General features: G+C 43.5%; 1 protein-coding gene across 2 annotated transcripts; it reads left to right on the top strand.

Moving 5' to 3' along the window:
- The first annotated feature begins 385 nt into the window (after window positions 1-385).
- Window positions 386-6,875, top strand: LOC122469269 (disintegrin and metalloproteinase domain-containing protein 20-like). Of its 2 annotated transcripts, none has more exons than XM_043556473.1 (2): window positions 386-873; window positions 4,326-6,875. In XM_043556473.1, exon 2 carries the CDS (start codon window positions 4,481-4,483, stop codon window positions 6,668-6,670), a length of 2,190 nt encoding a protein of 729 aa, XP_043412408.1. In that variant the 5' UTR covers window positions 386-873; window positions 4,326-4,480; the 3' UTR covers window positions 6,671-6,875. The 2 variants fall into 2 exon arrangements, with proteins under 2 accessions (XP_043412408.1, XP_043412409.1); XM_043556474.1 differs by having other exon boundaries at window positions 4,300-6,875.
- Window positions 6,876-13,288: the final 6,413 nt, after the last annotated feature.

The following is a 13,288-nucleotide window of genomic DNA, read 5'->3' as shown; positions in this document are numbered from 1 at the left end:
TTTGTTCCCCTGGAACGTGTTGAATTAGATTCTGATTTGCATCTAGAGCCAATAAAGGATGGTAAGAGTATGTCTTCAGGAGACTAGGTATCTCCTTGCAGAGTAACTTCCACAGAAGGGACAGGGTCTCAAGCTATAGGTGTCTAGGCTCTTCGGACTGGCTTCTCTCCCAGTAACTGAGACTCAGGGACACTTGGGAGGATCAAGATACTCAGAATCAGTTAAGTCCATCTGGAGTTCTTCTTTGCAAGCGTCAAGGTTTTTTGCCTTCTCAGTGTTCTAACTTTCCCATCAGAGTCTTGGCAAATCTACACATTCAACTTATGTTGTGGCTCTGTAACTTCACGATTAAAGTTTGATTTTTTTTTTTTTTTTTTTTGGTAAAACTGACTCTATGGCCAAAACCAATGAGAGATTCTTTTAGGTCTATCATTATCAGCTCTTTGAGCTGAGAGTTTAGAGCCTTGAGCCTCACTGTGCAAATTCTCCAGAACAGTCTTTGAGGTACTTCCAGCCATCATCACACTTGGTCCCCACACATTTGCTTCAGCCATCATCACACTTGGTGCCTACACATTTGCTTCAGTAGTACACTTCATCACAGTAAACATTGGCTGGTAATTCAGTTCATTGTGATGTCATTGCATGCTCATTCCCCATTGGACAGGAGTTCAGCAGTGTGTAAAGCCATGGACATGCCCATACCAATCCCAGAGTCCCATGGTGTCTGTCTCTCTTGGCAGCACTCTTGGTACCAAGTCCTGTAGCTGTCAAGATCTAGTCCAGGAAAGAAAAGCCTACCAAGAGTAATTAATCTAAAGGAATTCTTGAAAAGTTTCTAAAGGATTGGAAAGATGAAAAGGAAGTGCTGAGGTACACAGAGGTATTAGTTGCTAGAAAAAGCTCTATGCCTAAGATTGGGGGGGGGGGTAGGGAAGGGCAGAGGATGGGGTTATCATAAATGGATAGTTTCATAATGGGCCTCATAGATCTGGACTGTAGAAGATAGGGCTTTGCTCTGGTCACGTTGGTAACTTAGGAAATCAGAAAAGGGGTTCTGTAGAGCTAATAGCTGTTCTTCCCATAAGGTGATGCTGAGCTGGTACTGGGGGACTTGGTGAGCTGATACTTAGCAACTTAGAAGAAGGTCTTCCAGAATTGTGACTCAGATCTCAGAGAGAGAAGTGCTATACACATGGGGCTTATATCAGGGTGCTTTGTGGTATGCCTGGAACATCTGAGGAAGGGACACTGGCTAGCTAGTGTGGGTCACCCGGGGTACTGGAGGATGGTTCTGTACATCTGGTGCTCAGACTTCTGAGAAGGGCACACTGTTCATCTAGTACTCATACCTTTGTTAGGGCTTAATGGAGCTGGTTCTGGGAATGTGGTAACCAACTCTCCCCACCAGAGCAAGGCATCATGGCTGGGAATTTACGGAACGTAACAGCAGGTAGGCAGATAGGTAATGACAAGTTCCTTGTCCTCTTTTCTTGCGTTTTATTCTCTCTCTCGAATCCGTGTTGATAAAACTTCAGGAAGCCAAGTAACAACGGAGAAATATAATGTGCAGATCCCATCTCCAGCTATAAATTTTAGTTTTGGAGTTCAGGAAATAATTGATGATTATATAACAAGTGTCAATAGAATGCTGCTATAGCTTCTGTGGTGGTAGGTAACAGCAGGGGGTGCTGATCTGTGTGAGGCTCTCTGATATTTAGTCATGTGTCAATTGGTTGTGGCTCACTAAATTGACTTCGTGACCCTGTATGGCTTGTGGCCTAAGCTTGAGAAACACTGAAATGAGTCTGTGACTAGGCATGAGAGGAGACATGGGAAGATAAGGGTTCGGGGCAATTTGAAATAGCTGCTGGAAATAGAAGAGCTAAGTATTGATTAAGAGGAAAACCTTAACACTGCTTGAAGTGCTGGTAACCGTAGAAAGGAGGGCTTTGGAGTGACATCGGTTCACGTGGTTTGTGGTCACACAGTGTTCCTTCAAGGCTCATCTTTGGAGCAATGCAATGCTGACAGTCTGATGTGTCTCAAAGATTCTCAGCAATGAACTTTTCTATTATTACTGCATCATATTTATGACAAAGCTTAATATAGGTTATTCTCCTTTTTATAATGCTTTATCTTTTCTTTTTTTTTTTTTTGAGAGAGAGAGAGAGAGCACACGTATGTGTTTGAGCATGCACTCATGTGCGCATGTGCACAAGCAGGGGAGGGGCAGAGATGTGGGACCTGAGCAGGAATCAAGAGTCAGATGCTTAACCGACTAAGCTACCCAGGCGTCCATCTAATGCTTTATCTTGAATATCCCGCTTCCAACTCACACATTCTCATCCTTTTTTAAATATAATTTATTCTTTTTAATTTTAAGTTTGTTTTTTTTTTTTAATTTTTTTTCAACGTTTATTTATTTTTGGGACAGAGAGAGACAGAGCATGAACAGGGGAGGGGCAGAGAGAGAGGGAGACATAGAATCAGAAACAGGCTCCAGGCTCTGAGCCATCAGCCCAGAGCCGGACGCGGGGCTCGAACTCACAGACCGCGAGATCGTGACCTGGCTGAAGTCGGACGCTTAACCGACTGCGCCACCCAGGCGCCCCTTAAGTTTTAGTTGTTAACATACAATACAATATTGGCTTCAGGAGTGGAATTCAGTGATTCATCACTTACATACAACACCCAGTGCTCATCCCAACAAGGGCCCTCCTTAGTACCCATCACCCATCTAGCCCATCCCCCACCCACCTCCCTCCAGCAACCCTCAGTTTGTTCTCTATCATTAAGAGTCTCTTGTGGTTTGTTTCCCTCTCTTCTATTCCCCCACCCCTTCCTGTTACGTTCATCTGTTTGGTATCTTAAATTCTACATAGGGTATTTGTCTCTCTCTGATTGACATTCTCATCTTAATATTCCCAGATCTGTAGCATATACCAAGTATATTATGAAGAGAGAAATGGAGAGGAAATCTAGTAATTAGGATTTCACCTCTACCAGAGATCCTTTCCCTGAAAGGATTCATTTAGTATGCTTGGCTTCCAGTAGCCATCCATTAGTTCTGAAAAAGCATCCAAATGTGGACAGGAGTTCTTGACATTATAATGCTAAGGATATTTTTCATACTCTATACTGCTGATCCCATTTGTGTACTTATTTAGAATATTCATGTCACCAGTATATATGTTCCAGTTGTCTCCAAATTTAATTTTTGCTTTCAAATATTCAATAAATTATTGATACTTTTAATGAAAGTTAGTGAATGAACAAATTTAACTTTTGCCTGAACCAAAATTTATGTTTTCAACAGGAATGACATAAGTCCGCTTGAACTGTGTGTGGCCTTTTGAACGTTTCAATGAACTGACTCTAGGTTTAAGCTTCTCAATCCATCTTTCTCTAGAGAATTCAGCTAAATCACTGGCCATGAAAAAATATAGAATAGAATCTATATTTATACATCTAAGATGAGTCTCTTATGATTGAAAGCATGATGCAGCTGAGCTGGGTAGAGAGAAGGCTGCTGCCTGCATGCTGTGATTGGAGGCAGTTGGGCTGTTTGCCTTGTCTCAAAATAGCAACGCATTCCCTGCTTCCCTATCAGTGTGGCTGCCTTTCTTTGGATGTCCAGAGTTTTTCTACAGATAAGAATGCATCTTAAAATAAAAATCTGTCTTGATTGGAAGGGGTCTCCCAAAATTAATGAGTCCCTTAAGTGACACTTACTCTGACTGCTAACCTCGGATACAATGGGAGATCAGATGTCCTGCACAAGTAAAGGGGAGATAGAATAAACTGTGTGGAAAAAAGAGACAAAAAAGTCGGTGGGTTTTGGATGGGTTGTCCACATGCTTCCTGAAGATAGTAGGGTATTGGTAGATTTTTGGTTGGAGGAGCAATCGGGAAGTCAGATGTCTGTCTTTTAATAGGGAAAATTTCATTGCCGGTTTACATGTTTAGAAAACAGTATGTAATCAATTTTTATCTATCCACCATCCAGTTTCAACCATTATTTATGACTAACCTCCTTCATTTCTTCCTCTAGAAACCTGTCCTCTACCACCCCCTGCCTGCCTACACACACACACACACACACACACACACACACACACACATATGTATATATGTGCATATGTATATATTCATATATGTGCATATGTATATATGTATATGTATATGACAGTCTCGGGCATTTTATTAATTCTAGCCTCATTCCAATTGAAGAATCACTTTTACCTCACTTTCTTCTCTCTCTATCCCACCCTTCTTACCCCACCAACCCCATCCTAGCTCTTCTTTTTTATTTCCACTTTCAGCACTGCAGCTCTGATGGTCCACCTCTTCTAGGACACAGATCCATAAAGGTCAACCCTGCACCCTAAGCAGCTCAGAGGGAGGAGCCAGACCAGCAGTACCTCATACCCTGCCCTCTTCTGCCCTGGACAGGTGGCTTCATAATGACAACTCCATAATGGCAGTGGGTGAGGCCTTGGTGCCCATCAGGATCACTCTTCTGCTACTCTGGGTTGGGATGTCTCTGTTCATTTCTGGCCACTCTCAAGACAGGCCCTCCCAGCACTTCTCCTCCCCAGAATTGGTGGTCCCCTTGAAGGTGACTGGCAGGGACAGAGGTATAAAGGCTCCAGGCTGGCTCTCCTACAGCTTGCAGTTTGGGGGCCAGAGACACATTGTCCACATGAAGGTCAAGAAGCTCTTGATTTCTAAACACTTCCTGGTGTTCACCTACACAGACCAGCAAGCCCTCCACCAGGATCAGCCTTTTGTTCCCGACGACTGCTACTATCATGGTTATGTGGAAGGAGTCCCTGAATCCCTGGTTGCCCTCAGTACCTGTTCTGGAGGTTTTCGAGGAATGCTGCAGATAAATGACCTTGCTTATGAAATTGAGCCAGTTAGGTTTTCTGCCACATTTGAACACCTGGTATATAAGATAGATAGTGATGATACACAACTCCCACCTATGAGATGTGGGCTAACAGAAGAGGAAATAGCACGACATTTGCAGTTGAGAGCCTCACATAATTCTACTCTGATACAAAGTTCTTATGCCAGCTGGTGGACCCACTTGCGGTTTCTTGAGCTGGGTGTAGTCATGGACCATAATCGATTCCTGTACTACGAAAGTAACGTGTCCGTAGTACAGCGTGAAGTATTTGATGTTATCAATATACTAGATATCTTATATTACTCTTTGGAGGTTGATGTAGTTTTGACTGGGATTGAAATCTGGAGTGAAAGAAACCTAGTTGTCGCTGATCAGATAGATCAGCTTGTGGAGGATTTTGCCCTTTGGAAGTCTGTCAATCTTGATGCCCGACTGCACCATGACACTGCCCATCTTTTCATAAAAAAACGTTTTGGCACAAAGCTTGGAGTTGCCTACGTTGGAGGGATATGCCAACGCCCTTTTAATAGTGGAGTTGATGTTTTTGAAGGAGACAGTCTGTTTTATTTTGCACTTACTGTGTCCCATGAACTTGGTCATAATTTGGGTATGCTTCATGACACTGAGCAATGTGTGTGTGGGCTTCAGTGGTGCCTAATGTATCCTTCCCGGAAGGTGACAACTAAGTTCAGCAATTGCAGTTATGCCCGGTACTGGGACAATACTCTCTCTAGAGGATCATGTATTAAGTCATCTCCACACTCTGCAAATATCTCTATGGGACAGTTTTGTGGGAACTTAGTGATTGAAGAAGGAGAGGAGTGTGACTGTGGCACCATACACCAGTGTTTAAATGACCCCTGTTGTCTGTTGAACTGTACTCTGAAGCCTGGAGCTGCTTGTACTTTTGGAATTTGTTGCAAAGACTGCAAGTTCATGCCATCGGGGACCGTGTGCAGACACCAGATAAGTGAATGTGACCTCCCCGAATGGTGTAATGGGACATCTCATCTGTGCCCAGAAGATGTATACGTGCAGGACGGGGTTCCCTGTGGTGATGATGCCTACTGCTATGAAGGGAGATGTCCCAACCATGACAAGCAGTGCAGGGAGATTTTTGGCAAAGACGCAAGGAGTGCATCTCAGAGATGCTACAGAGAAATCAACACCCAAGGAAATCGATTTGGTCACTGTGATATCACAGACCTAATATACATAAAATGTGAGGCCCCTGATATTCTCTGTGGGAGAGTACAGTGTGAGAATGTGGAAGTAATTCCTAGTCTGATACAGCATTCTACAGTGCATCAACTTCACCTCAAAAACATCACTTGCTGGGGCACTGATTATCACGTAGGGATGTCCATACCTGATATTGGCCAAGTGAAAGATGGCACAGTGTGTGGTCAAAAAAAGATATGCATCCACAAGAAGTGTGTCAACATGACCTATCCACCGCGACGCTGTCAGGCTGATGAGACCTGCCACATGAACGGAGTCTGCAATAACAAACAGCATTGCCACTGCAACTATGGATGGGCACCTCCCAAGTGCCAGCATGTGGGCCATGGAGGCAGTATTGACAGTGGGCCACCTCCTCAGAACCAGGTGGCATCAGAAGGAGAGAAATGGTTGGACTACCTGATATTATTGTGGTTCATTCCTTTAACTCTTTTCGTTTTACTTTTCCTGATTATACTTGGTAAGAAAATTTTGAATGAAGAGGAGGAGCGGGAGGAGGAAGAGGAAAGCTAAAAACTCCTGTCGCGTTAAACAAATATCTAGCACTTCTTTTAATAGTACAGAAACATTAGAGCATGTCTGACTGTTAAAGAAAAATTTAAGGATCCCTCATATCAGGATCATAAGCATTAATATCACACCAGAGGATTTCTAGCATGTACTTTCTTACTCTTCATGTTTTAAGCAATATTAAAACTTCATTTTTTTTCCCTCGGAAGTCGTCTGTTTTTATTTCCTGGGCAAAGGCACAGCAAGGAAATATTTTTAAGCTGGTGTCTATCAGCTCTAATCCTCCTCCCACCTTTGTGCTCTAGATGTAATGTTAGGGATATGCCTCTACAGATCCCACTTCTGTTCCACCTGTTTTCTTGTGGGTAACTGTACCAACAGAGGGCAGTAGAAGTAGCCTAGAGTGCTGGATGAGGGGGGAAAGGAGTTACGTTTCTGTGTGCCGAAAGTAGCTCTATCATTTTGGCTGGGGCCATTCATTCTAGTAGCCAAGTTTGGTTTTGGACTCCAGTTTTGTTGGCTCTTTAGAACCACCTTCATTCTTGGTCACTGACACCCTCAGAGGTCTGACGTGCAGCTCTGAGCTTAGCAGGGTGGTCCTCCTCTGATTTCTGACCAGCAACTGGTCCCTTGCCCTGCTCTGCAAGGGACCTCTTTGAATCACCGGCATATTGATAAACCACTTTCCTTTGTTCTTTCCTTTGTTCCCCTCACCCTCGGGCTATCAAGTGCTTTCAGTAGTTATTTCACTGTGATAGTCAGAAGCAAAGTTAGAGCTTAGATTGTGAGATTTTGATAGGGACCAACTACTGTGAAAAGGGGAGGAAGTCAGTTGTGCAGAGAGAAATGGTACTGCACTGAAGCCATGGCCAGCCCAGCAGCAAGCTCTGGAATAAATACTGCGTGACAGATTTGGCCCAAAATGGCCAGGTCTTCATACCCTCTCTTGCTCATTCACTGGGTGTGGGGTGACCTGGGAAGGCAACCGAGGCTATCCTAAATAGCTGACATCTGGAGACTCTAGCTGGTATTTGTAACCATCTTCTTCCACCTCCCATTCTATTGCCTTTGCCTTCAGCAAGTACTTCATCTGATCATAGTTATTTATCTGGTGGTGTGACCCAAAACCCTCATTCCTAAATGGTCTGAACCATTAATAGTTCTGCCTGGATTGGGTTGTAGTTTTCCACTGACCTTAGTCACAGGGCATTGTAGTACTGAAAGACATGTTAGGGGATCTGCTGTATTCCAGACACTCTTACTTGCCATTTTACTCTGACTGATTTACTGTGAAGTAGTAGTCCAATTTCCCTTTGGTTAGCAGGATTAATCACCCCAACCATCACCATAACTCCCTTCATTGCCTGTGGATTCAGAGGCATGAGGAGCCCAAAGTGGCCAGGTGGCAGTCTTGGCTTACAGTCAATGGAATCGTTTGTCTCCTGGGAGAAGTACTGTTCCCTCTGGGACTAAGCCTTCTGAGCCAGCAAAACATGAAGTTGTGGGAACAGGAAGCAAAACTTTTGCTGGTAGGTCATTAAGGTTAATAGTGACTTCTGCCACTCCCATTTCCACCTCTTGATTCCTGGACCCATGAATCTGGGCTATGAGAGAAATAACATCATATGTTGGACACTAATTCAGGGCATATACAGCCTTCTGGAGAGCCTGGCCTCAGTCCTGCAAGGTATTGCCATCTAGCTGGTGCTGTGACTTAGTCTTGAAAAGGTTATTCCACCATTCTATTAAGACAGCTTCTTCAAGGGACACCTGGTTGGCTCAGTTGGTTAAGTGTCCGACTTCGGCTCAGATCATGATCTTGTGGTTCGTGAGTTCAAGCTCTGGTTGGGTTCTGTGCTGACAGCTCAGAGCCTGGAGCCTGGTTTGGTTTCTGTGTCTCCCTCGCTCTCTGCCCCTCACCGCCCCCCCCCCCACTCTCTCTCTCAAATAAACAAGCAAACAAACAAAAAGACAGCTTCTTCAAGATGGTGGGGAACATGGTAATACCAGAGAATTCCATGACCATGGGCCCATTGCTGCACTTCTTTTGCTGTGAAGTGAGTTCCTTGATCAGAAGCAATGCTGTGTAGAATACAGTGATGATGAATAAAGCTTTCTGTAAGTCCATGGAAGCATTGTGTTCAGGGAAGGAAAATCTGTATGCATAGTGTCCACTCCAGTAAGGATAAAATGTTGCCCCTTCCCTGATGGAAACAGTTCAATGTGATGGACCACCTTCTGACATGCAGGTAGCTGGCTGATTACCTCAGAGAAAGGTGCCATACTCAGGGCTCGATGTTGGCCTTACCACTGCAGATTGGGCAATTAATTGTTGCTGTAGCCTGGTCATGCATAGTGAGTGGAAGTCTTTGTTGCTGAGCCCAAGTGTAACTGCCACACTGCAACCATAACTACTTTAATGAAGTTCATGAAACCATTGGGTCATGATGGGTGACTGGGGAAAGAGGCTGACTGGTATCCACAGAATGGGTCATTCTATTTGTTAAAATCATCTGCTGAGGTAACCCTTTGGTGAGCATTCACATGGGACACAAATATGTTTGTGTTTTTTTGGCCATTCAGAGAGTCCGATCCACATGCCTCTTTCCTAAATTTCTTTGTCACTTATTTTCAAATCATGTTCCTTCTAAGTTCCTGACCATGTGGCCACAGCCCACACATTGTTATGTAATCCCACGTCTTGCCATTTCTCCTAAACAAAGTGAAAAACTGCCCAAACTGCCCACTGGTGCACTGCCCAGAGTTCTGCCCACGGGGGGATTTCCCTTCACCACTGCCTTCAGGGATGTCTCAGAGAGAGGCAGCAGTGCTGTAGCTGTCCACAGTCAGATGTGCATACCATGCAGAACCATCTGTAAGCCAGGCCTGAGTCTTCTCTTCTCCTGTCAACTGATCACAGGGAACTCCCCATGAGGCTGTATATGCAGGCTGGGAGAGAGAAGGCAGTGGAGCAGGAGTGGGGACTTTGGACACTTGGGCCACTTCTTCATGTAACTTACTTCAGGATCTGCTCAGGCCTGATCTTGTATATATCACTTCTGTTTGATAGAGTGTTGGTGTACAGGTTCACTTTGTGGGTTGATGGTCAGAGAACAGCCAGGTCGTGACAGTTACCTCAGGTCACATGGTAACATGGTGCCCATGAGCAAGCATTTGGTCTCTATTAAGACCTAGTAATAGGCCAAGAGCTATTTCTCAAAAGGAAAGTTATTTCTCAAAAGGAAAGCTATTTCTCATCTGAAGGTGATGGCAGAGCCTTGCCCCCAAATCTTAAAAGCCTGCATTGTAATTCATCTCTAGGGACCTGCCAAAGGCTCCAAACAGCATCTCTCTCTCTGCCACTGACAATTCGAACACGAGCAGATCTGTTGGATCATAAGACCCAAGTGGAAGAGCAGTCGTACAGCAACCTGGACCTGTAGCAGAGCCTCCTTTTCTTCTGGGCCCTGCTCAAAACTAGCAGCTTCTCAGGTCACTTGGTAAATGGACTGGAGTAACACTCGAGTGAGGAATATGTTGCCTCCAAAATCCAAAGAGGTATTGTGCCTCTTTCTTAGTTGTAGGAGAGCCAGGTACAACTTATTCTTCATCTTAGAAGGGATATCTCAACATGTCCTAAGTAACAGGACCCCTAAACATTCTGAGGTAGAAGTGAATTTTAGATTTACTTCCCACCTTGATGTGCAAGTGTCTTACCAATAAGCCTAGAGTAGTTGCTGCTTCTTCTCACTCGCTAGGTCCAGTCAGCATAATGTCCTCAGTGCAATGGACTAGTGTGATATCTTGCGGGAGGGAAAGACAAAATCCTTGCGAACTAAATGATGACATAAGGATGGAGGGTTGCTATAACCCTAAAGAGGTATATGTATATATATATCACTGGCCTTACCAGCTGAAAGCAAACTGCTTCTAGTGGGCCTTATGGACAAGTATGGAAGAAAAATGCATTTGCTAGATCAATAGCTGCATACCAGGTACCAAAGGATGTGTTAATTTTCTCAAGCAATGAGACTGCATCTGGTACAGCAGCTGTGTAATAAAATAATACACTGTCATTCTCTAAGATTTATATGTTTTCTGTGCAGCCCAAATAGGAGAGTTGAGTGGGAATGTGATGGAGATCACCACCCCTGCACCTTTCAAATGGTGGCGCTTATCTTTGCAATCCTTCTAGGGATGTGTATTGCTTTTTGTTTATTTTCCTAGGTAGGGACAGTAGTAAATGGCTTCCACTTGGCCTGTTCCACCATACTGGCCCATACTCTACAGGTCAAGGAACTATTGTGAGGATTTTGCCACCTGTTAAGTATATTTATTCTAATTACATATTCTGCAACTGGGGAAATAACCATAGGATGCATTCGGGGAGCCACTGAACCTACTGTGAGACAAACCTGAGCCCAATTCCCATTGATCACCTGACCTCTATAAGCTCTCCTACTCTGACTGGCTCTGGAGAGCCACAGTGACATTATGGGTCTTCTGGAATCAGTGTCACTTCAGAGCCAAGGTCCAGTAGTCTCTGAAAGGTATGGTTATTTCCTTTTCCCCAATGTACAACCCTGTTAAAAGGCTATAGGTCCCTCTGGGAAAGACTGGGAGAAAGATTAACCATGTAAATTTTCACTGGTGTATCAGGGTTCTTCCTAAAGGGTACTTGGCTTCCCATGTATTCAAAAGGTTCTTGGTCTGTAAACTGGCTCAACTCGGAACTGATTGAAGGACTGCAATTCACTGCTTTTATGATTGGAGTTAGACTTTCTGTTGACTTGGAACTTCTATGCTTATATAGATCAAGTAAGAATCTCTATTTCACTTCTAGGAACATCATGATTAACTAGCCAACACCATGGGTGTGCATGAGTCAGATTATTTTGACTCTTATGTTCATTATGGTAACCATGCCTACGTTATCTTTGGTGGTCGAGTGCTGCCATTTGACCCCCTATTTCCCTGGGACCCATATATTCCTAATACTTCTAGGTTTACAATTGAGTGGCTATGGTTCCCACTCTAAAGTCTGACCTACATAGAAGAGCCATCACAGAGATCTTCAAGGATGCTGGTTCCCCTCACAAATTTCTCAAAGTATTAGTGAAAGATATGTCCTCTGGACCCTCAGTGTGGGTGAGTAGGTCTTAAATGACAAGTCCACTGTAACATTCCAGTGTCCCTAAGCCTCCAAATCCCTTCCTCTATGTTAAGCCAAGGCAGGTCAGGCATTTACAATTGGTTCAAGATTGGCCTTCTTTTGGTCCATGTTTCAGCCAATTAACCAACAAACTGTTAGAGCCCTTTCTAACTCCCCAGGCCTCAGCGTTAAATGCAAAACCTCTGCTTAGTGAGCCCATATCAATAAATTCGGCCTGACCCAACTTTATGTTTCTTCCACCATTATCCCACACCCTCAGTATCCATCCGTGTTCCCTGGATGTCTGTTGGTATAAATTAGAAAACTTAAATTGTTCTTTTTGAGTATAGTGCACCTTCTCGTGGGTCATGTTTTATGCCTCATCATTAGGGGTCCTCTGGGATTTGACTCTAGTTATAGGTCTAGAAGCAAAGAAAGGTGGTGGGGGTGGGTCCCAAGGAGAATCAGCATTAGCACTGTCTTATATGGTGGTTATCTCAGGGGAGATCATTACCATTTCCTCAGGTAATGCCAGGTTAACCCCTCAGATGTAGATGGAAAAGCTGTTCCCACTGTCGCTGGGGAGACCAGTTCAATTCCACTAGGGCTGTTAATGAATCTTTGGGTTGTTTCCAGTATTTTGGCTGTTTCATGAGTAAAGTTGCAGTGGATGTTTATATGTAAGTCTTGTTCATACACAAGTAGAACACGGCTTAATTTCTGCTGGGTAAACCAACATCTAAGAGGAGGATTATTGGGCATGCAATGAGTATATTTACCAAGAAGCCACCAAAAATGTGTTGTAAAGTGGTTGTAACAATGTACACTGCCAGTAATAATGGATGAGAACTCCAGCTGGCTCTATCCCCCAGACTCCTGGTACCATTGGACTTAATCTTTACTCATTTTAGTGAGTCTGCACTGGTCTGCCACTGTGGTTTAACTTGCATTTCTCTGATGACTAATGATGTTGAACATTTTTTTCATGCGTTTATTAACCATTTTTACGTCTTCTTTTGGGAGTATTTTTATGTGTGTGTAATTGAATATTTTCTCCCATTTTCTTACCAGTGTTCTTGGAAAAGCAGAGAATTTTAATTTTGATTAAATCCATTTACCAATTACTTTAAGGTTAGTCCTTTTTATACATTTTATAAAAAGTCATTGCTTATCCTAATGTTATGTTGATTTTTTAGGAAGTCCTATTTTTTTTAGAAGTCGTATTGTTTTAACTTTTATAGTTGCATCTGTAATGCATCTCGAGTTTATTTCTCTACACTATGAAAGATGATGGTAATTTTTTTCAATAAGCATATACAGTTGTGCCAGAGTCCCTATTAAAATGATTTTCATTTCCTCCTTGATTTACTTTGGCAAATTTGCCACAAAATCGGGGCGCCTGGGTGGCTCAGTTGGTTAAGTGTTCGACTTTGTCTGAGGTCATGATCTCATGGTTCGTGAGACTGAGC

Source organism: Prionailurus bengalensis, chromosome B3 (assembly GCF_016509475.1).
Source record: "Prionailurus bengalensis isolate Pbe53 chromosome B3, Fcat_Pben_1.1_paternal_pri, whole genome shotgun sequence".
In the NCBI taxonomy this organism is placed as follows: domain Eukaryota; kingdom Metazoa; phylum Chordata; class Mammalia; order Carnivora; family Felidae; genus Prionailurus; species Prionailurus bengalensis.
This window is presented reverse-complemented; position numbering and strand designations above follow the sequence as displayed.